Raw genomic sequence first — 23,355 nt, 5'->3', positions numbered from 1 at the left:
TCAAACCCTTGGAATTATAACCAGTGGTGTGTAAAACTTTTCCATCATAATACCCTGCTTATGGTGTAACAACCAGTTGGTGTTTTTTTCCCCACAGTGACTACAGGTATTAAGGATTTCAATTTCTAAAGCAAAACACTTACTGAAGCGTAAATTTAACTTTGAAGTTAGACAAGATAACTTTCTTTGAAGTATTTTAATAGTTTTGTGCTTCATGGTTATAAAAAGCCTCTTGCCTTCTCCCTCATTTAAAAAGAAGCATCTTTTTTGTAGTATGCACTAATCCTTTGTACTGGATAATCAAATGAGAAGGCAGGCACCAATATGTGTAAATTACTCTATAAATGTCAATTTGTAGTCTAATCACCTGTGACATAGAATGTGAAACATTATTGCAAAGGCTAATAATTCCCATCGCCAAAGACCATTTAACAGTATGACAAAACACATTACTCATTACTGGGTGTATGCATGACTTGTTTGCTACTAATCACTTTACATATTCCTCGTTTGCTATCTGTTGTGTGGCTGAAAATTTTCAAAATGTCTACCAAATATCCTAATGTTAAAGGTTGATGAACATGAGTTGTGCATTGTTCATACTGAAACCAGACTAGTCTTAATACTGAGAATCTAGTGCTTGAAGAGGAGTCCATTGCCAGATGCATACTGTACATAGTGATGGTAACAGTCTGATTTAATGTTAATCATTTTAGTATTTGAATGGCTTTGTTTACATTTGAGTTCCAACTCCAAGGACCTCAACCCTTTTAAAATGGAATAGTTTCATAATTGTAAAGTGAGGAATCTCTATTGTGGGTTATACTAGCAGTGGGTTATACTAGCAGTGTGATCTGAATGAAATGATGAAACCTGCATTCAACAGTATTTTAAATTGATTTACACATTGCCTACGGAGAAGCTTTAGTTTAGTGGAACTTGAATTTCATTGTGCTTGAGTGAAATTCCAGCCCAATCTTCCAACATTAAGTAGCAACTGAAAATGTGTTAACATTTGTTAGTGTAAATATTGATAAGCAGAAGGCTCTTTAAGAAACTAATCTTAAGTGATGCACCTGTGTCATTGAAAACTTCACAATTTTGGAATTAATGGTTCAAAAGTGAACTATTTTAATCTATTATTGACTCAGTGAAGTCAGCACTTGCTTACAACCTTCAGCAAGGAGTCTGCTGTCTTGAGGCTTTTTTGGGATCACAAATTATAGAAGTACAGAGATGTAAGGTCTATAGATGTTGAAATGGTTGGGGGTATTAACATGGGAAGTGTTTCAGGGCATCTGAAAAGGGTGTTTTTTTAAAAAAAAAAAGCCAAGGAAGCTTTTGGCACAAATTAGTTCATACAGCATATGGCACTGAAATGGATTTAGTGTAGTGTGGATGGTTATTTGGTTTGAGGTTCATCAGGTTAGAATAGAGCTTCTTCTCCATGCTTTGTGGATCATGGTTGCCAGGGATGCAGGTGATGGCTTGAGTGCTCAGTTCTTGTTTTTCTAGGAGTCCGGGTTAAAGGTCAACCAGCCAGCTTCTTTTGCTGTAAGCTTGAATGGTGCCAAAGGAGTTATTGATGCCAAAGTGCATAGCCCATCAGGAGCACTTGAAGAATGCTGTGTGACGGAGATAGATGAAGGTAAGTTAAGTAACGTTTAAGACTCTTTAGGTACGTTAAACCTCATTGATATGATGCAATTTGTTTGACTTGGGTCCAGTATTCATTCAAAAATTATTTTTCATGTCTGATGGATAATGCAAGCTTTTGGTAAACTGGTGTGTGTTGGCATTAAATAATGGTTTGATAGTCCTTAATAGTCCTGTCAAATCTCATATGACCTAGTGCCGTTACTGAGGTTATAATGGGCTGAATTTTGACTGGTGATTGTTTGGGTTTCAGACAAGTATGCAGTAAGGTTCATTCCTCGTGAGAATGGGCTCTACCTGATTGATGTCAAGTTCAATGGCTCCCACATTCCTGGAAGCCCCTTCAAGATCCGTGTTGGCGAGACTGGGCAGGCAGGTGACCCAGGCATGGTGTCTGCATATGGGGCAGGACTGGAGGGAGGAAATACTGGTATGTATCTTGTAAGGATGGTCTGTTTGGTCATAGTCTGATTTTGTTCTAGGCCATTTGTGTTGTTAAATTAAATGGTTCTCCTTAGTGGAGCTTAGTTGGTTCTAGTAATAGGTTTATTCCATGCTGAAAAAAAGAAGAAAGAGAACACAACGTTTCGGCCGTGGAGCCTTCTTCAGGTGTGAGAGAGACAGGGCAGTAGGCAAAGGTAAAGTAGCGGGAGAACAAAGGTTGAGAGGGAGGAGGAGTGAGAGGCGGGAGCAGGGGACAGAAAGAGAGGCCAATCAAGAGGTGTGAAGTCAGAATGGGTGCAGAGAGGTGTGAAATGAAACTTCCAATGAATGGAGAAAATTTAAAAGAACAGTAATCTGTCGTTAAGGGAAGGGAGAATGTGTGATCCTAGCTGCAGAATAATTTTAGTTTCGGTGGTCTTTCTGATGTATGAGTTCGGAAAACTGTCTTTGAGAACACAGACGGAGAGATTAGAGTGGTCGTGGCCGTCAGAGGTGAAATGAGAAACAATGGGCTTGGAGAGATCTTTAATCTTCACAGCCCTGACGTGTTCTCTGAAGCGGTCTCCTTCCTGTTTCCCCAATGTAGATGGCTGGGCATTTACTGCAAGAGATACTTAGTTGGTTCTGTCTGCTTTTTGTACCACAAAGGAAATTAACATCTTTGCTAGGTGGCCGTGTCCTTGCAGTGCTTGGTTACAGTGCAACTTTCATTCAGAAGAGTGTACATAATCCAGATATCTGTTTATTACGTTGTTTACCATAGGATTGTATTTAAACAGTGGAAAATCTCATTGCCTACTACGTAGTCTTACCCAATAAATACAATTGATTTTATTATTTAATGATTCTCAGTGAGGCATGAGCAAATTACTGCTGAGTTGCAGGAAGTGTTTTGGATCTTTACTTACTCTTCTGGTTTTCCAGGCTCTCCATGTGAATTCATTGTGAACACAAGTTCAGCTGGCCCTGGAGCCCTTGCTGTCACCATAGATGGGCCATCCAAGGTCAAGATGGACTGCCAGGAGTGTCCTGAAGGCTACAAAGTCATATACACACCAATGGCCCCTGGGAACTACCTGATCTCCATCAAGTATGGTGGCCCCTACCACATTGTAGGAAGTCCCTACAAAGCCAAGATCACTGGTAAGATGGCATTACATAAAGCTGGACCAGAAGTAGGTGGGGGTGTGATCACTTTGGATTTAGCACTTATTCCTGTGACTGGCCAGTTTCTTAATGAAAACTGGAAGCTAGGCATTTACAAAATCCATGACGCAAATTAATTGTGAAAGTGAAAAAGTCAACTGGCGAAACTGTTAGGGGTAGAATTGAAGCATGTTAACTTTTTTTTAACTTGTGCACCCTGGTGAGAAACCCCATTTAGACAAATGTTTAATGCTATTGGACAAACCTGAGTTTTACAGCCAAGTTCTTTTCTGTAGGCCCCCGGTTAGTGAGCAGTCACAGCCTCCATGAGACGTCTTCCGTCCTCGTTGATCCCATTTCTCGGAGTTCAGCCACCATGCAGCAGGGGGCGCCAGCCTGGGCCTCTTCGGATGCCAGCCATGTTGTTGCCAAGGGGCTAGGCCTTACTAAAGGCTTTGTGGGCCAGAAGAACAGCTTCAGTGTGGACTGTAGCAAAGCAGGTATGCCTCTGTGTATTTCTTAAAATTCATGTCTTGTGAAAGTGGTACAAAAACTTTCTGTAACAATTAAAGATAATGATTTATAGCTAAGATGTATCAAGTGCTTCTACAAAATGCTATAGCATGCCAATTGGGGGCAAAAATGGTTTTGAAGTTTAGCTTTGTTTTAAAATTATTTGACTTCCATAAAATCAAAGTTTATCAAATGCACAACAATACAGCATGCAGCAGTGGTTGCTGGCAATGAGATGTCTGTTCTGCAAGCTCACAAGAATCACAAAAACCTTAAAGTTTGAGATTTGTGTTATCTTATTTAATTCAGAAGTTAAATTGGTCTGTAATGTTGCGCAAATTGCCCTTTATCTGAAGAAATGTAAAAAGTCTTCAATTCTGAAAAGACCTTCCATGATTTCAATACTGACCCCTTAAATCTTTTTTTAAAATAGAATACCTAGCCAACATGGGACAGAACTGTTTTTTCCACACAGAAGTCTGGGGTGGTGAGCTAACTGCTGCTTGCAGGACAGTACTTTTCCACAGAATAGAGACACTCATTTTCAGGGCAAACAGTATGAGCCACACTTGTCTGAGAACGATACTCATGATTTGTAAAATGTTGCACTATTAATATCTTTATGGTTCAACAGGCAGGAACATGCTGCTGGTGGGAGTGGACGGTCCCAAGGTGCCTTGTGAGGAGATTCTGGTCAAGCACCTGGGTAACCGCCTGTACAACGTGAGCTACCAGTTGAAAGAGAAAGGCGACTACATTCTGGTTGTGAAATGGGGTGATGAGCATATTCCTGGCAGCCCTTTCCACATCTCTGTGCCCTAAAGTCTCCTCCTGCCCCCTTTCCCTCCCTGCTTACAGAGGATAATGCACACTGTGCCCTTAACCTCTCCTCCTCCCATTATTTTTGAAAAGCAAGCACCTTCACTCTAAATCGAAATCATGACCTTCTATTCTTGTTGCAGCAAAGCCTAAACAAAACCAGAAGTTTGTTCTTTATGCTTAGTGCTATGGATTTTTTTTTTTGATGGTTACCTGTTTTTGGATTTATGCCCAGGATGGTAGTATAGCTGCTAATTTGTCTTAATAGAATAGCTAACCCTGTTGTAGGCACTATTCTAGTTCTGAAGTGACTGTCCATCCTACATTTATAGACCTTTTCCTGAGTGTTCAGAATCGAACTGGATTCCCACTGGAGGAAAAGGCAAGTCAGATTTTGAACCTCTAGGACACTTAACTAATATTACAACTGTTAACAGAATCGTCGTCAAAGTACTCTTTACCTTAGAGACCGTCTGCAGATGTTAAAGGGAATAGTCTAAATTCTTAAAGATATTGCTAAATTAAAATTGAGAGAATAGAAGATGTCAATGAGAGTAATGTACAGTAGTATGTTAGGAGTTAGGTGGTTATATGGTGGTTGAAGACTTGACACTTTTCCAGTTTGATGCTTTTTGTGAACAAACATGGTTGTGATATGCAACAAAAGGTCACTGTCACTTTCCCCTTACACTTTTTGTACTTTTTGTCCAGAATATTCAATGTCTTTTGAAAGAAAATGTACTTTTGAGGAAATAAGCCTTTAAGAATGTTAGACTGTTACAGTATTTTGATACACAAAGTTGTCTTAAATTTTTACTGTTTACCATTAAACTTGAAAATGGCTTATTGGTTTTCGTTTCTTTTATTTTGTGGCGGAGCTTAAACAAGATGGTATTCTGAAAGATTTGAATGTGCAGATTTTTCTGGCTATCCAATGAGGAAGCTGGATTTTAATATACTCTGCCTTTTCAGATTGAATCTTGTTTATAATGCCAGTTCAATCAGATTTTTTTTATTCAAAATTGATTTGTCATTCTGTAACTTTGGTATTTGAGAAATAAGCCCAGCTGAAAAGTCTTTCCCAAATTCCTTTACTGTTTTCCATGGTTGCTTCCATCCACAGTTCTGAGCTCCTGCAAAGGATCTCAATTTTAACAGTGCTCTAATGTTCTACATTTTAAAACCCATGTCAAACTTTAAAAAGCACAGAAGCTAATTTTCAGAATGTTGCGACAATGGTGTACCAACAGTTACCACTGCCTACAAGGAATGATCTTCAATTTCTTCCATTGAAAACTTCAGATTTAAGGTTATTTATACACTTGAGTGTCTGTCGGCTTCTATGATGGTCTTAACTGTGCAAAAGGGGGGACAAAGCTTTTGCTTTCGAGTTATCCTGATTATCTTTCTCATTTCTTAACTTGCACATCAGCCGTTTTTAGCCTTCCAAATGATCAGTTGTTCTTTAATAAAATTATGCTTTAATACAAGCTTGTGTCCAAGTCTGTTTTTTTTAATTAGGGCTATAAGAGCCCAGTTTTGGCTGCATTTCAAATTTTGGTTTGTAGAGTTCTGATGGATACTTATGGGGGTGGTATGAATTCAGTGCTGCCCTCTATTGCAATATACTGTAGATCCTTAATGTAGATGGTTCTATGTTCAGATTGCTAATATGACACCATTTAGTTATTCTGCACACAGGGATAAAGATGATCCTGGAATTTTTGTTAATACCTTAAACACTTATTTTCCCTGGGAATCGGTTTGCCATTTAAAGCTTTAAATATGGGTTACATAAACAGGCTTTCTACTTTATTTGCAGGTTGTAGCTTACACATCATAGGATTGTATAATGTATTGCTCAAAGAGGGGCAGGTATTGTAACTAGCAGTAAGTCGGTTACATTAGCTTAGTCTTCACATGCACATGTACTCATTTTTAATTAAAAAAAGGGTTAAATTTTCCTCTTCATGCATCCTTAATCGGTGTTAATTAAAGGATCTTTGAAGTCTGGATCTTTCTTCTAAACGTTGTGCCTTCACTGCTGTGGATTTGATAATGCCAAGTCTTAATCACTGCATAAGGTCTTCAACCTTGGTACTGGAGAACCAATCCAAGTTGTTTACTAGGCCACCAGTTTTTATAAATTTGACATTTGAGAGCTATGGATGAATCTTGCAAGTAATCTGTACTATTAAGTGAACTTGGGTGCTTGAGTGGTGTAAAGTACTTGGATATTAATTAAGGAATTGGAAGTTTTAAAAATCACCTGTTTAATTGATCAGAATGAGTTTGTTCTGTAGCTTGAGATATGGCTAATTTAAATTTTAAAGGTGACCTATGCTATCTGATGGATTGGGGCTCTCTAGGACCAGGTATAATGGGTACCTTAATATGAATTTGAACACTGGTCTCAAACCCAATTCCTCAAGGACCTACCATCTTCTGGTCTCACACACAGGTGAAGGTAGCTGTAGCTTTAATGTAAATGGTACACCAAATTTTAGACAATTGCACACAATCTAATCTACTTCATATTTGCACATGTAAATACTTAGAATATGCACAGCACAGTTCTGTAATCTCCAGGTGAACATTGCCCTCAACCTTCTTCACATATGTGCTCAGCCAGTGCTTACCTATACATCTTTGGGAATATTTTATAAATTCTTTAGGGAATATGTTTAGGAATGTGAGTGTAGTTGAGGCACAGTGCATGACTGCTCCTTTTGACACCAGCTTTTGCTGTTGGGACTACCTGCTGCTACAATACTCACCCTGTTAAGATAATGAATGTGAGACCTTAACCAGCCATGCAGAAACTTCACATGGAAAGAAGTATGACAAGGCCATATTTAATGAATGCCAAAACTGTTTTTTTTCCCTCTGGGTGTGAACATTTCTCTTTCCTTTTAATTACTCCCCCCTTTAAGTATTGGAGATCCCATTCTTTGCATTTGTTGTATTTCTGAATGTTTGGGACACCCAACAGGAACATTCAACCACCCAGAGGTACTGAACTCAGATTGGTAGTGGTCTGTAGGCATTAGCTGTTTTTACTGTTACCCTAATGTGGGTAAAGACTAAAAATACACAACTGGTACAAATCCGATGGGTATGAAAATAACTTGAATACTAATAATTCAGGAGATCTGTCAGTGTTGATTATGTGGGTGTAGTGAGCCTGTACATAGGTGCTTGGTACAGTATCTCCCATCAATCTACTGAATTGTTAAAGCATATGAATTAAGCTCTTACAATTCAGTTTATGCAAGTAATGTGTTATGGGTTGTAAAACTTCACAATCATGTTATTTGCTTGAACAGCAAATAAGGCATACAGTAAAATGGGTTTCAGGTATTTTGTGAGACCTTCACCTTGGATCCTCAGAATTTGTACTTTTAGTCATGTAAATTAACCAATGTTTATATCATTATGAGCTTATCACTGACATCCATAAGGGCCACTAAACCACAAACCAGAAAACAAGGTGAAACTCCAATGGGGATGTACAGTACTTTTAAAAGTAAGAACAGTAGTCACACTTTTACCCAAACGGTTGTGTGCGTATGAAACATGCTGAACAGCTATGTTGCGGAAGCCGATACCTTGGTAGTGTTCGTACAGTAGGTGTATTTTTTTCGTTCAAGCTAAATCTAATGATAAACACACTGGGTATATTATTTTTTTCTTACCTATGCAGTGAGTTGGAGTTCCAGACAGAGGGCGTATTGAAGTAGCTCAGCAGTGGATTGCACCAGATTTGAAATACCAAAAAAAGCGGGAATACAGTACATCGGTTTTACAACCAACGCCCTAGTTTCTTCACCCAATTCACAGCTGGAGGAGAAAAAAAAAAGCTCTGGAAATTTTCGTTTTTCCTTATTAGGGTAACAACGAATTGCACTTCACTCTATTGTAACAGGCGAGGGCGCCAGTGAGACGCTCCTCGTTGACGCAGCAAACTGTGGGCCGCAATCACATGCAGTCGAGAGACGTTCACCATTGGAGCTACGGAGAAAGAGCAGCTTCCGATACAGAGCTTTCGTTTTTCAAAAAGGAGAGGTGACATTACTCGGGAATTCGCTGTTACAGAAAGAGTAGTTATTTGCTTATTGCTCTTTGTCCTGAAGGTAAGATGCCTTTTTTTCAAATAAGATCCTTTAGCCTTGTTTCTCTGGGGAGCAGAGAGAGGTGTGTGCTGCGAGAAACGTGTCCCTGCATTAGTTTAATAGAAATCAATTGCCGTTTGCTTCGCGGACCTCCCATTTTATTTTTTTAAATATGAACAACGCCCTGTCGCTGTAACGTAGTTAGCTGGATTTGCAACACTTATGAGCTGACGTATATTTCTGAATATATTTCTACTTGGTAAATCACAAGTTAAGTTTTGGAGTTAGCGTATTATTGAGGCACATGGCGTCTTTGCGAAGTGATGCCCTGTATTCTAGCCATGAATGTCCTCAAACGAAGTCGTTTTGATTTTATGGGCAGTCGCTTGTGTAAAAGAAGTGGTCTCATTCTAAAGTTTTTTGTCCTTGTGCATACGATGCGTGAATTGAATGCACTTTGTTTTGCTTGTTCTGTTATTATTTTACAACATTTCAACAACTATTCATACAGTGTGTGTTGTTTTGTACTGTATATGTATAGGTTTTATTTCGTAATCTGTAATCCCCATTCATTTTTTCTTAACGATCACCACGAAAGGTTGGTATATCATTTTGTCCTAAAACTAACTTTTAGTTTTGACACCTTTAAAGTTAAAGATTTAACTCGTTTGTCTCCTTTTTCGTCTGGAACACACTAAAAGAACTGTTGTTTGAATCACATGAACACATGAAATTATCTACTGCTGCTTAAATCGTACAAACATGGCTCATTTTAGTTATTGTACTATATACTAGTAATGATGATATATCCATTCACGGGGGGAATGCTCATTGTTTAATTTTAGTTTGTTACAATACATTGTTTATATAAACCTCGGACCTTAGAGAAAGATAAAACTGAAGTTCACATTACCATAGCTCAACCATTTAGTTGAAGTGAAACTGGAAAGAGATTGTTGATGAAAATATTATTCAACAATATAGCCTATAGGGATTAGATTGTGGAAATAATCTTCCGACACATATACCTTACATGGAAATTATGAGAAGAGCAGGCGATATCGTGTGGACATGAATTTATAAAGCTTCGGTTTTGGGATTGTAGTTCATTCCAGAAACAACCCGTGATTTGTAAAAGCTCCGTTTTCGGATAATCGCAGGTTACACTCTTTCACTGAAAGCAGACTCTTTGGTCTCTCGGAAGAATGTACCAAATTACAAGCAACAACCACAGCCTTACCTGGTTTATTTAAGAGTGAACTTAGTAAGATAATAATAAGATATACAATATTTAGTTAAACTGTGAATGCGTTTTAAACCGATAAGTTGCAGTATTATTTTAAACTGACTGATTCAGACATTGTTTGTCCTGTATATCATGACACATTAAAACTGATGTTGAATCCTTTTTTGCAGTGATGTTATCTTTAAATCTGTGTGTATCTTATTTTTCCAGAGGCTTGAATGTCAAGGCCCATTAAGCAAGAATAATAGTCATTATTGATTATTTTCTAACATGACCACACTGATCCGTGTTACCTATACATTTTAACAGGCTAAATACGGTGAGGTTACAAGGCGGAGATATGGATCTTTTCATTTGCTTTCTCCATAAAACAAGTCATAATTTATTTCCTTTTTTCTTTCTTTTGTTTATCCTGTAAGCAAATCATCAATCATCTTAACCAGAGCCTTGTCAGTACCATACAATAGCCTAAGTCAGGGTTCTCCAAACCAGGTCCTTGAGAGCCCCAATCCAGCAATTGTTGTACTGTAGTTTACTATTAAAGCAATTTCTAAAGATATGAAACAATTCCACTGTGGTCAGTTCAACGGTCAATTTGTGAAACTATGTAGAGTTCATTTATGCCTAGACTTTATGTAGTGTTCAGCCCTGGAGGACTGCAATGCTATTTTTATATTTCCAGGAAAGACTCAGCATTGATGAGTGCATTTCAAACCATGATGAAAGTAAAATGTACACAGCAATGTGTAAAACTTCCTATTTACATTGAAAAAAAATAGAAATTTCCAGGTATGTGCAGCGCTAAGTTCTGCGATTTAGAAAGAGACAACAAAACTTCTGGTGAGGTGAAGTGGCCATATTACATTGTAAAGATGCAGACTATTGAATGCATCTCTTTTAATCCAATAGAAATATTGCTCTCGATTTCCAGATTATTTTGGCGCAAGAATACTACTTGTTAACTGCGTGCAGATCACGTTGGAACAGTTCTGCGCTGAAATGACTGCGGCACAACCTGTAATTAATTGGTCCTACGTTGCATTATATATAGGAAGCATGAAGGTCTGCACCACGTCACAGTTTGTACAAACTCTCTCTCTTGGCCGTGGCAAGACCAGGAGTTTGCTACGAAATGGTGACTTTACAGTACTTTCACAAAGTTCACCATTTTGTGCTTAACTCGGAATTTGTAAAATTTTGCAATACCTTCTATTTGTTCATGTTACTGAGATTTTAAAACCAGTATGAGGAATTGGGACTGCAGTTCTCCTTTAAAAACAGATGACCTATAAGACTACAGGAGCTGGTGTGAGGCTCTCCAAGACTAGGGCTCTAGAGTTCTGGCCTAAAGTCATGTAAATTTAAAGAAGGCCAGCCAGATTATATGCTATATTTGTGTTGGAGGAGAGCACAAGTGGAGCAGACTGAAAATTTGAAGGCAAGAGAGGGAAGCATGAGGAGAACAGACTTGGAAATAAAAAGCAACAGAGTTGGGCGGGAGTAAAGAGCATCTGATCCCTGGGCAGTCTTGTGTGCCCACTGTGCTCTGCCATACAGGAGACCCCAGTGTGACTGACATTCAGCTCATACACTTGGAGGAACAGCAGCTGTTACTGGGTGTGCCCATAAATGCTACACAAAGATGTCTGGGGTATGATTTTGATACGTGGCTTTTTCAAAGTAAGCAATGGGTAAAAACCCAGCTAAAGAAAATCAGAGCTTAAAATATGACTGTCCAAGTTTTAAACATCTCAGCATCTGCATATTCTGCTGTTGTCAGTGTTGCAAAATGGTGACTAGCGTCCCAGTGTCCTAGAAACACAAATCTGGTCACCTACCCCTTCAGTGTATAATATCTCTTTTTTCTTTTTTCCAGGCATCTGAGAGCATTGCTTCCTGACAGACATGACCAAACTCAGCAGCAAGTCCGATCAAGAAATCATTGATCTTCTGGACCAGTATGGACTGAAACATGGACCCATAGTGGGTATGTTTCCCTAGATCTCACAAACCAGCAGACGATTTCTGTCATTTAGATATATTAAGTTATTTAAATTCAGCTAAGTTGTGTGACAAAATCTTTGCCTTGGGGCATAGGTTTTTGTATAGACTCCACACAAAACCATTCTCACTTCCAGCAAAGCTCCTTTATCACCCAGTGGCCCCGAATTAAATTTTGGTTTTACCACGGCACTTAACTGTTGATATCATGATCTCCAGAACTCACATCCAACTTATTTCCAATCTTATGAAAGATCTGCAGGAAGATGTATTTTGAATGAAGAGGACAGATTGTAATGACAGAGTATGCCGCATACGTACTGTAACTAGAATAATTTACCTCTTAACTGCACAACCACTGAAAAAAGACCATACAGCACCACTACAATTAAGCCAAAAACCTTGAAAATTGTAGAACAAATTCAAAATGGTACATATTGGTAGTATGTAGCTATTATTACCGTTACCATATTATACTATTATTGCTGATAAGTGTATATTGCAGTTTCCCAGTAAAGCAGTTCACACAGAGCTCTCTAAATATCATTTTCAGATGTGCACTATTTAAGAATTTATTTTGTTTCCGTATTACCAGAAAACCTTTGAAAGGTTGTGGAAATCTGAGTTGGTCCAGACACTTACAGTCACTGTAAGAAGTTTCAAAGCCGTGTCATTGTGTCTGGTACCTTGAAATAACGGCAAATTTTTAGTATGATAGATATCTGTTATTTAAATTAAAATGTTTTTGGACATATTTTTTCCACTTATGGTTTCGATCACCCGATTCTGAGAAATGATTAGTAAAATGTGAAAGGCAGTAATTTAGGGTACCCTGTTTTTTGGAGACCGCCCCCAGCATTGCTTTGAGGACTTTCCAGAATTCCCAGACCTCAAGTAACGACTTGCTGACCTGTTCAGTGTTTTCTCAGAGTGCTTCTGCTTGGTGCTTCTGCTGGGTAAATGTCTTGTCTTTCTACAGATTCCACCAGAGGTTTGTATGAGAAGAAGCTGGAGGATGTCATGGCCAAAGATAAAGTGAAGACCTCCTCAGACAAAACCTTCTACAGAGAGGAAAGTAAGTATGCGATGATGGCTGTAGTGGGTTTGAAGAACAGGTGCTGCAGACTGAACCAGAGAACCAGGGGTGGGACGTTTGTTGTTGAAGCAGGCCATCTTGTGCTGGATACCAAAAACATGTCGTGTGTGGGTCCTCACAGTGCATTGCTTTTAAATCCATGATGTGTGGGCATTACTTTTAAATCCACACTACTGTTTAGGCACGTAAATAAGAGTAAATCTCAGGTGTGTTATGTTTGTACCAGAGACACAATTGAATTCAAGCCTGCTTACTCCTTTGTAAAACGTAAAAGCAGTAATGTAGACTTGTACCGATTTGGGTCTTCTTCTGTTAGTGCACTGAATTACTAAAAAGTAAAGCATAATAAAAATTAAAATAAAGCACTATGTAAGTGTATGATTATTATTATCGTTGTTATAAAGATAGCACCTGTGCCATGGGTCAGGAAACAGTCTAAATATAGTATAATTCTGCCATCAGTAAAGAGTGATCTCGTTTGTTGAGTATTATTATTGTAGGTGCTATGTGACCTACACAAAAATAAGAGTGAAAATAGTAAATTGATAGAATTCAAGATCTATTCTGGAGACTAGCATCTAGAATTGAGTATGTGCAATATAAATTAGCTAACCTGACAGGAATTTGTAGTAATATTTTAGCTTATATTAACGTACAGTATGTGGCATTGTCTGTCATACTTTCTGACACAAAGTGCTGAATATGTTGACTGTAATCAAAATTCAACACCATATATTAAATACTTGTCACTAAGCCTGGTTTCACAGGTAGTAATTGGTTTTAACTGATGTCATGTGCCTACTAGACGGGAGGAGTGATAGTCTAAAGACTATAACTGTAAAAGATAGTTGCAGTCTGCTGCAACCAGTTTTTGGCACATGAGCTGAAAATACTTCAACATAGACTGGTGGCTGTCTAAAATTGCAGAGACTTTTCCCCCTCGTCCACGTGTGACAGTCTTGTGGAGAACTGGGACATGAAACACCCTTGACCAGAAGACTGCACAAGTGCAACCGCCGAATGTGGGATTTTGCACAAGCAAGCCAGTGAATGTAGAGCTGGCTACAGCAGGGCAGGGCTGAGACAAGGAAAACTAGAGTATGTAGCGGTAGAGGTATAACAGCAGGGCGACATCAGTTGAAATGAGTCTTCTTACAACTGCTTGGCACTAGTGGTGGAGCCTGGATGTGGTGGCAGCTTGGAGAGCACTTTGACTTGCAGTACAGTTTTCCTGAGGTCTCTTTTTGGAAGCAGCAGAGTTGTGTTGCAAAAGTTTTTCATGGTTTGGATTAGTACTTCCAGTGTTAAAGGGCACCACACGTCTACCAGCTCGAAAACACTCCATGTTATGGAGATTTTTAGATAATTAATCAGTTAAAACGTTCATTCATGAACTTAGCCCCGAAAGGTAGCTCTAGGGCGTTACAGAAAGTCATATCTGTTATAGAGACTGTGATGCAGTTCACCTGTTGTGGTAATATAATTCAGGCTTTCAGTTATTTGGGGTATTTTGAAACCACGTCTGAAGTTGCAACAAGTATTTTTCTCCATCATTTTCAGGGGAAGAAATTACCTACGTTCATTATCGTCCACCGGTGAGTATCTACTGTTGAGCTTTTACTGTCCAAGATTTAATTTTGCCTGTGTAAATGTCTCTAAGCCTGAACTTATTTTAAAATTTGTATGAACAAGCTCACTGTTGTATTGCAAGTGAGGGATTTCCTTTTTGTGCTTTGAGGAGAATCACAAAGACAGAACACTGAATTCAACATTTGAATCTGTGTCCAATGACACTTTTTCTGAACAAAGGCCTTATTTCTCTGCATAATCATTCTATTTTTTTAAGAATGTGTACTAATTATTTAATATGTAACTAGTTTAATATATTTAGCGATAGTGTTCCTCCTGACACCATGTCAGATTTATGAATCAAAGTATAGCATTATCTGTATCCTCCAATCCTGGAACAGCCACAATCCAGCATGTTTTAGCTGATCTTAAAATACTTGGAATTAATATTAGTTTATGTTCAGTTTAACAAATGATGCAATTCTTCAATTAATAACTGATTGCCCTGCAGCATGCTTGCTCTCCAAGACTAGGATTTGTCACCCATGCTGTGTGTAGAGTAAAGTAACATTTTTTTTAAAGTTACAGTTACTGTGTATGTCATTTAACAAAGAACCAGATATATCTTAACATCTTTAAGGCCATAGCTGATTCAAGTGTAGTTGCTTTTAAGTCTCATTAAATATTTCAAATTAAATGTATAACCTTATTTAGTAATTACTGTTTTAATTTACCCCTGTATCTTAAGTTTCAGAACTGTTAGAATCATTTTGGTTTGCAGTAGGTGTTATCACATGACTTACAACCAGACTGGGTATTTTTGATGATGTGTGAGTACATTTGAGACAACCAATACAGGTCCTGATAAGATGAAATGTACCTGGGCACAGAGAGCTGTCCAAAATCCATCAACAACGCCATGAACTCATCTGCTGCTGTTATTCTTTAATTGCATGTATTGTGTTGTGCAGTAAGCTAAACATTTTTTATAAAAACTATGTTTTAATTATCCCTATTATTCTGAAGAGCTTAGAGGCTTTAGGTCTAAAATTTGTACTACATATTGTCAAAATATTGCCTTGCCTTTCTGTCCTTGTCATGCAGATCAGAAATGAGGAATTTGGAGATGGGTGAGTGCAACAGATTTCTGCTGTAAAAATAGTATACAAGATTGTACATGCAAAAATCAAAGTAACGTAAAAACCGTGGTCTTAAAATGAAATTTGCACCATAAGAGATGTAAATTGTACATAATTTTGGATGCAATTCTGATCGGTGCACAGCCGATGACTATTCGTGACAAAATGTAAATGTTGCTACTTAATCTGCTTGAAAATATTTATTCCCAGAGAGAAATTGAGAAATTCTATTTACCCAGCCGGCAAATAGGAAATGAGTTAGCGCAACAAAATAAAAATAAGCTTTACCGTTTTTGCCACGCTACATTAGTTGCACCTGGTAGCAGTTAGAGCACACACATCGCACAGGGACAAATGTTTCCTCCTAAGACAAGTAGCAATTATAGTCAGACATTCTAATAAAACACTGGACAGGAAGTGTGAAGGTCCAAGTCTACCAAGTGCAACAGTTGTTCTTGTTCGCTGATCATACATTGGGTGTTGTTCTGCATTTTGAAAAATAAGTTCGATCTTTAGATTGTTTCCCCTCAGGAGAGGCATAAAGAAGCGTGAAGAGACTTACTGAACACAGAGTTTTTTAGTTATCCTCACCTTTGCAGCTTCTTTTTTGCCCTGGGTCAGGTATTTGGAATAGAAGTGGAAATTTGACTGTGCTCTCAAGACACGTCTTAGAATATACTTTAGGATGTGAAATACAGTGTAACCAAAAACCAGTTCAACAGTGGGAACTTTTTGTGTGTGGCTTCGATAAAACAAAATCTGTATTGGGTATAATTTGGGTTGCTGTGTTTGTCTCTTACAGGCCGAAGAAATACACGAGTTCTGAGATTATCAGGGAACCAGAAAGTGATTTCAGCAGCACGTGAGTTGGCATGTGAAAATGAACCTCCCTTGTTTTGCCAAAAACGTTTGTATTAAACATTTTATTTATTGATGGAATGGTTTACATGTAAAACATTGAGATTCATGGAAAAAAGTTTTATGTCCCGGACACTTTTTGTTGTTCCCAAGGCATTTTGATTCCCTTGCAATTTTCATTTTTTAATGTCTCTAAGCACATACAAGTAGATGAGCTCCAGACCATAACTGATCTAGTAATACATGAGACTCAGTGCACTGTTATGACAGGATCTGATTATGGCAGGGGAGAGAATGCAGATGTTGCTGGCACAGTGCTAGCACCTTTTTACCCACAGTGTATTTTGTAGTAACTGCTGGAAATACACAGGCAGATCTTCTAATTGAAAAGTAAAGAAAACCAACTAGGTAACATGTTCCAGCAGTTCACCTGGAAATGCAGGTTTTGGAAGTTGTACTGACTTTGTGATAGAAGGAGTTGAAAAGGTATTGCTGTATCAAGTTGTTTTTTCCCCGCAGTAAAAACAAATAGTAAGTATAAAGTAAGATTGGGAAAACAATGAAACAGCCGGAATCTAAACGCATATTGTACAGAAAATAAATCTAAACATGAAAAAGTGATCTTTGTGAGCTCAAATATCTAAACAATGGTTTTTGATAGGATTGAACATGACATGGGAACAAAGTGAAAAAGACTACAACACTGAAACATTCATTAGGTCTGTCTTGGTCCACATAATTCACTATTAATGTGGTATGCACTGGGTGAAATAATTGTCAAAAACAGTTTTTGATTGTGAATAATAAAACAAGAAATATTCAATACTTTTTGAATATTTTAGTAAACCCTTTTTTTAATAAAAATGATTAAAAGTGTTATGTATTCAAGAATGATAGAATAGACTTTATAAAAAAAGCTTAATCTTACTGATGAGCATCATGATGATAACAAAGCATACAGTGCCTTGCGAAAGTATTCGGCCCCCTTGAACTTTTCAACCTTTTGCCACATTTCAGGCTTCAAACATAAAGATATAAATTTTTTATTTTATGTGAAGAATCACCAACAAGTGGGACACAATTGTGAAGTGGAACGAAATCTATTGGATTTTTGAAACTTTTTTAACTAATAAAAAAATGAAAAGTGGAATGTGCAAAATTATTCGGCCCCTTTACTTTCAGTGCAGCAAACTCACTCCAGAAGTTCAGCGAGGATCTCTGAATGATCCAATGTTGTCCTAAATGACTGATGGTGATAAATAGAATCCACCTGTGTGTAATCAAGTCTCTGTATAAATGCACCTGCTCTGTGATAGTCTCAAGGTTCTGTTGAAAGCGCAGAGAGCATCATGAAGACCAAGGAACACACCAGGCAGGTCCGTAATACTGTTGTGGAGAAGTTTAAAGCCGGATTTGGATACAAAAAGATTTCCCAAGCTTCAAACATCCCAAGCGATCATCTTGAAATGGAAGGAGTATCAGACCACTGCAAATCTACCAAGACCTGGCCGTCCCTCTAAACTTTCAGCTCAGACAAGGAGAAGACTGATCAGAGATGCAGCCAAGAGGCCCATGATCACTCTGGATGAACTGCAGAGAACTACAGCTGAGGTGGGAGAGTCTGTCCATAGGACAACAATCAGTCTTACACTGCACAAATCTGGCCTTTATGGAAGAGTGGCAAGAAGAAAGCCATTTCTCAAAGATATCCATAAAAAGTCTCGTCTAAAGTTTGCCACAAGCCACCTGGGAGACACCCCAAACATGTGGAAGAAGGTGCTCTGGTCAGATGAAACCAAAATCGAACTTTTTGGCCACAATGCAAAACGATATGTTTGGCGTAAAAGCAACACAGCTCATCACCCTCAACACACCATCCCCACTGTCAAACATGGTGGTGGCAGCATCATGGTTTGGGCCTGCTTTTCTTCAGCAGGGACAGGGAAGATGGTTAAAATTGAGGGGAAGATGGATGCAGCCAAATACAGGACCATTCTGGATGAAAACCTGTTGGAGTCTGCAAAAGACCTGAAACTGGGACGGAGATTTATCTTCCAACAAGACAATGATCCCAAACATACAGCAAAATCTACAAAGGAATGGTTCACAAATAAACGTATCCAGGTGTTTGAATGGCCAAGTCAAAGTCCAGACCTGAATCCAATCGAGAATCTGTGGAAAGAGCTGAAAACTGCTGTTCACAAACGCTCTCCATCCAACCTCACTGAGCTCGAGCTGTTTTGCAAGGAAGAATGGGCAAGAATTTCAGTCTCTCGATGTGCAAAACTGATAGAGACATACCCCAAGCGACTTGCAGCTGTAATCGCAGCAAAAGGTGGCTCTACAAAGTATTAACGCAAGGGGGCCGAATAATTTTGCACGCCCCACTTTTCATTTTTTTATTAGTTAAAAAAGTTTCAAAAATCCAATAGATTTCGTTCCACTTCACAATTGTGTCCCACTTGTTGGTGATTCTTCACATAAAATAAAAAATTTATATCTTTATGTTTAAAGCCTGAAATGTGGCAAAAGGTTGAAAAGTTCAAGGGGGCCGAATACTTTCGCAAGGCACTGTATGTTCTAATATTGATATAGAAAATAATATGCTGTGTAGCTCAAGAAGGGTGGACCTTAATACCCATAGTGTATTGGACCACAAAACTTTTACTCTGTATTTTACCCTGTACTAAATGTTAAATGCAATTTTGTTCCTGTTGAAAAATGTGCTTTTTTCATTCTCTTGCACAGGCCTAAGGCTTACTACAAAACAGAGGCTACGTACCGCAATGTTTCTTACTCTAAACCTTCACCACCAAAACCCTCTGCAGCCCAGGTTACTGGTTCCGTCAAGGAAAAGACTTCCCAGGAGACAAGGCTCATTCCAATTTGGTTCCAGATCCTGGCATTCCTCGTTGTGGCTGGGTTTCTGTACTACACCTTCTCGATCATGGAAACGCCACAGGAAAACCCTTTCAACAAGCAAGACGAATAGCTTTCATTGTAAAGTGTAAGTTGGATTTTTTTTTAGTTCAAGAAGGTACAGGTAGCAGTGTCAGCATGTGTAGGCTGCAAAGGAACAAGTAAAGGTTTATTCCACACTGAAAAGAAGAGATGTAACATTTTGGCTGTGGAGCCTTCTTTACACCTGAAGAAGACTCCACAGCCAAAATGTTGCCTCTTTTTTGGACGTTTACTCATCATAGGACCTGCAAAGCTGCTGTTCATCAAATCAGAGCTCATGCTTGACCCCAGGTCCGTACCGTGGGTTCCGAAGAGGTAGTCAACCTTGGGACACCCATTCCATTGCAAGCCTTTGCTGATCCATAACAACCTGGGTTAATTCATCAATTAAAGGATGCTGTTTGTTGAAAGGTCTTTTAATTTATGGATGTGCTAAGGCTGATCACCTAATTTCCCCATGTGGTTGTAGAACCCATATAATAAAAGGCTCCCAAAAATTCATGGAGGCCTCTGGCACAAGATCTGTTTGAACTGCTGCTGTTTTAAATTGGAGATGTTAAGCCAAAATCTATAAAATGTGTTGAACAGGAACACAGCCCTCCAGTGTTAGAATTGTTCATCCCCAATACAAAAGATGAGAACAAGGACTGAGGCACGGTAGCCTAACTCTGGTCCTCGAGGGCTGCTGTCCCGAAGGTTTTATAGGGCTCTTTGAATCTTGAAAACAAGAAAAGGTTTCAGTTTGTGCAGTTAAGCAGATATGGAGATCAGAAAGATAACTACAGGCTCAGGTGGAAAGAAAGCCTAGACTGGAGTTGTGTACCCCTGGACTAATATACTGTATATTACCATCCTTCTAGGTTCCACGTAGAATAAGGCAGTACTTGTTTATGCCATGCAGTTCTGCTGCATTTTAACACTATTGTAGGAACAGAAAGCTTGATGCCAGTTTATCTTAAATAGTGCCTTCTAGTGCCTTTGTTTACTTAAAATGTAATCTGTCCCTTTTCTGCAGGGAAACTCCTCGATGGTACCTAAAGTGTTGCCTACATCTCGGCTTATCTCGGATAATCTACTAGAAGAAAGCATCTGCATCTTCAATTTTGTATGATTTTCCATCTGACCGAAAATGACAAAGGCGAAAGTTTTAGAAATTGCTCAGACAAAATTGTTTGAGCCTGAGACCAATTGCAACCAAGCTTTTAAACAGCTGGTCTAAGTCACAGTCTCCAGCAGCTTTCGCACTTGTAATGGCAATATTAAATACAGGAATTTTGTCGACCTTAGAGAAATGATGAATCTCAGAACACAGTTTGGGATAAGCCAAGTTAGACTCAAGTTGTTTATGGTGGCTGTTATTACTAAAAAAAGCTTTTAAATGATTTAATCAAATTCATGGAGATGTCTTTTGAACGAATAGGGTAGGCCATGCCCTTTGTTTTTGAAACAAACATTTGAAATGTGTTTGTTACGAATCCTTATTTTGCTATGTAATAAAATACAGACACATGGAAAAAGTAAAACTACAATAATTGAAGATTACTATTTGATTAAGAAAATAAGACAGGTAACTAATGAGAGATTATCCATTCTCTCAGCAGTTCAGTTACCACAGAATTTAATTGTTATTGAAGGATGCATAGTTTAAGTCTACGCATCATGGGCCTGCTAATTTTCGATACACTATGAGTCTCTTCATGTCCTGATAGTGCCTTTAATCAAGTAAACCTGGGCAACACTGCCAACACTGATGTCCCTCAGAATGAACATAAACTAATAAGCTCCTACTCTGGGCTGGAAGTGTGCTAAGTTGGCAAGTGTTGTTACCTTTTACAAGCACCTTCATCTAGTACTCTAGTACTTGTATACTTTAGCCAAAGCAGTGCTAATAGTAGTGTTTCATTTGCAATAAATGAAGAGGGACTAATATTCCTTTAAAAGGGAGAAATTTGGGAACATTAATAAAAAATGTTTTACAATTTAAATACATATCTTAACTGACCTAAAACATGTTGTTTTGGTAGTGGTTAAAAGTGTACTTTACAGCATTTTGAATAAGGTTTGCTTTGTGCTGTCAAATGTCAAAAGTTTTTGTAAAAACATATACAGTATAACCACCTTTCCCAAAGCCAGTTTATTTTGATGTTAATTGTATGAAGGTTTTAATCTTTGGGGGGGAGAGTTTTAAAAAAGATTTTTGAAACTTTTTATGTTGTTTCCTTACTGTTAAGACTGGGAATTTGGTAACAATTTTACCTTTAAAAACGTAATCTTATGAAATGACTTGGGGAGATTGGTTTCTAAGAGGGCAAGATGTGCATCTTATATTCTTGTGTTTTACAAACATTATTGTTTCTAACTGAGAACCTAATCATTGTGCAACATTCATTCTGGAAGCTATTGCGTGTCTAGACTGTATCTTTGCTTGTTATAAAGTATATCTTTTGTTGGCTTCTTTGTGCTGTGCAAGTATCCCTTTTACAAGTTGACTCTGCTGCCATACAGATATGGTAAATTCTGTATTTTAAATAAATCCATATTAAAATTAGAGGACATAAACTGTTTTTCAGAGTTGTGGCATAATTGGCTCACGATTTAGCTATATTTAAGATTACTAATGATTACATTTAGTAAAATATATAGATAACTGTGTTAAGTCTTGCATTACTTTACTTACTGTAAGTCTGTTTGCAGTAAAGTGTACCTCTGTGCTACAGCAGATTGCAATGGATCCCCAAGGACAAAGGACACCAAATCAGAAGTGCATATCTATTAGGCTTCAGTCCAGTAAAGTATGCATGACGGTATTCAGTTGTACCTTAAATAACTAACTTTATGCACGTGAATCGGATTTAAAGTAAAGATACTAAAAGGATGCCTGTGAGCACAGTCACTTCCATTTTTCTAGTTGAGACCAAAAGAGGAGTTGTTTTAGTATTTTCAATACATAGCCAGCATTGTAATACTAAACTGGACAAAAGGGATACTTGAACTTTGTAAAAACTATTGCTGTGCAAAGTATGATCTATTATTTTCAATACTGTCTAATAAGGTGTCTATTAAGCCTTCATTTATGTCATATTTAAGAAGAGCAGATGTGTTTTAAAATATTTTAAAGGATTAATCTGCTTGATTATATATATGGTATCTTTATTTCCATTTTGGGTGTCTTTTTTTAAACATTGAACTTCACAATAAATGAGTATTTGTGAAAGAAAACCATTTCCTAAGAATGTTTATATTGGTCTGGCTCCATTTGTCCACCTTCTTGTCAAGCTCATTCCATAAAATGCAAGTGGCCCCATCTCTGATGGCAGTGTTTCAGTTTAAATCGGGCTCTACGTCTAGTGTGAATATTGTACGGCGAAACAAGACCCTTCGGTACCATGTCACTTGAAGGTATTGCTAGGCACTGCACAGCACAGTATCTCAACAGCACAGGATAAGTTATATGAATAACCATTAACATTGACAAGGGTCAAAACTGTCAGTTGAGGAAACTCCTACCATGTTAAGATGTGATATTAAACAAGTCAGATTAAGAGTGACAATTAGTTTCTTCCTTAATAACAGGGTGGCTGGAGGGTAGGGGTTATTTGTTCTTAACTTGCCTCAGCTGTTTGTCACATTTAGACTGGCTGGCTTATTAGGTTTTGTGCCATCATAAATACCATGTGTTTTCTATGAATTCTAGGCATGGAAGGAGAAAGCCACTGAAGGAGAAGGGAGCTCTGTAGTCCTCTCCACAACCTGTTATGGTTATGAGGTTGTTGATGTACAGTAAGTGGTATTATT

At 38.2% G+C, this 23,355-nt stretch overlaps 2 protein-coding genes across 8 annotated transcripts in view; both read left to right on the top strand.

Moving 5' to 3' along the window:
* flna (filamin A, alpha (actin binding protein 280)) overlaps positions 1 to 6,068 on the top strand; it is a 72,249-nt gene extending 66,181 nt beyond the window's left edge. For all 7 annotated transcript variants that reach the window (XM_006625574.3, XM_015342655.2, XM_015342648.2 and 4 more), the window contains 5 exons: positions 1,516 to 1,648; positions 1,910 to 2,086; positions 3,025 to 3,243; positions 3,543 to 3,746; positions 4,394 to 6,068. In XM_006625574.3, coding sequence (XP_006625637.1) covers positions 1,516 to 1,648; positions 1,910 to 2,086; positions 3,025 to 3,243; positions 3,543 to 3,746; positions 4,394 to 4,581 — 921 coding nt within the window. In that variant the 3' untranslated portion in view covers positions 4,582 to 6,068. The remainder of the gene's footprint in view (positions 1 to 1,515; positions 1,649 to 1,909; positions 2,087 to 3,024; positions 3,244 to 3,542; positions 3,747 to 4,393) is intronic.
* Positions 6,069 to 8,555: 2,487 nt separating this feature from the next.
* Positions 8,556 to 22,778, top strand: LOC138224383 (emerin-like). Its single transcript, XM_069181404.1, has 8 exons — positions 8,556 to 8,711; positions 11,813 to 11,923; positions 12,917 to 13,012; positions 14,594 to 14,628; positions 15,707 to 15,732; positions 16,544 to 16,603; positions 19,348 to 19,606; positions 20,576 to 22,778. The coding sequence occupies exons 2-7, from the start codon at positions 11,842 to 11,844 to the stop codon at positions 19,589 to 19,591; spliced, it is 543 nt and encodes a 180-aa protein (XP_069037505.1). The 5' UTR covers positions 8,556 to 8,711; positions 11,813 to 11,841; the 3' UTR covers positions 19,592 to 19,606; positions 20,576 to 22,778.
* The last annotated feature ends 577 nt before the right edge of the window (positions 22,779 to 23,355 follow it).

Source organism: Lepisosteus oculatus, chromosome 2 (assembly GCF_040954835.1).
Source record: "Lepisosteus oculatus isolate fLepOcu1 chromosome 2, fLepOcu1.hap2, whole genome shotgun sequence".
In the NCBI taxonomy this organism is placed as follows: Eukaryota; Metazoa; Chordata; class Actinopteri; order Semionotiformes; family Lepisosteidae; genus Lepisosteus; species Lepisosteus oculatus.
The sequence above is the reverse complement of the archived record's forward strand: the minus strand, read 5'-3'. Positions and strand labels throughout refer to the sequence as shown.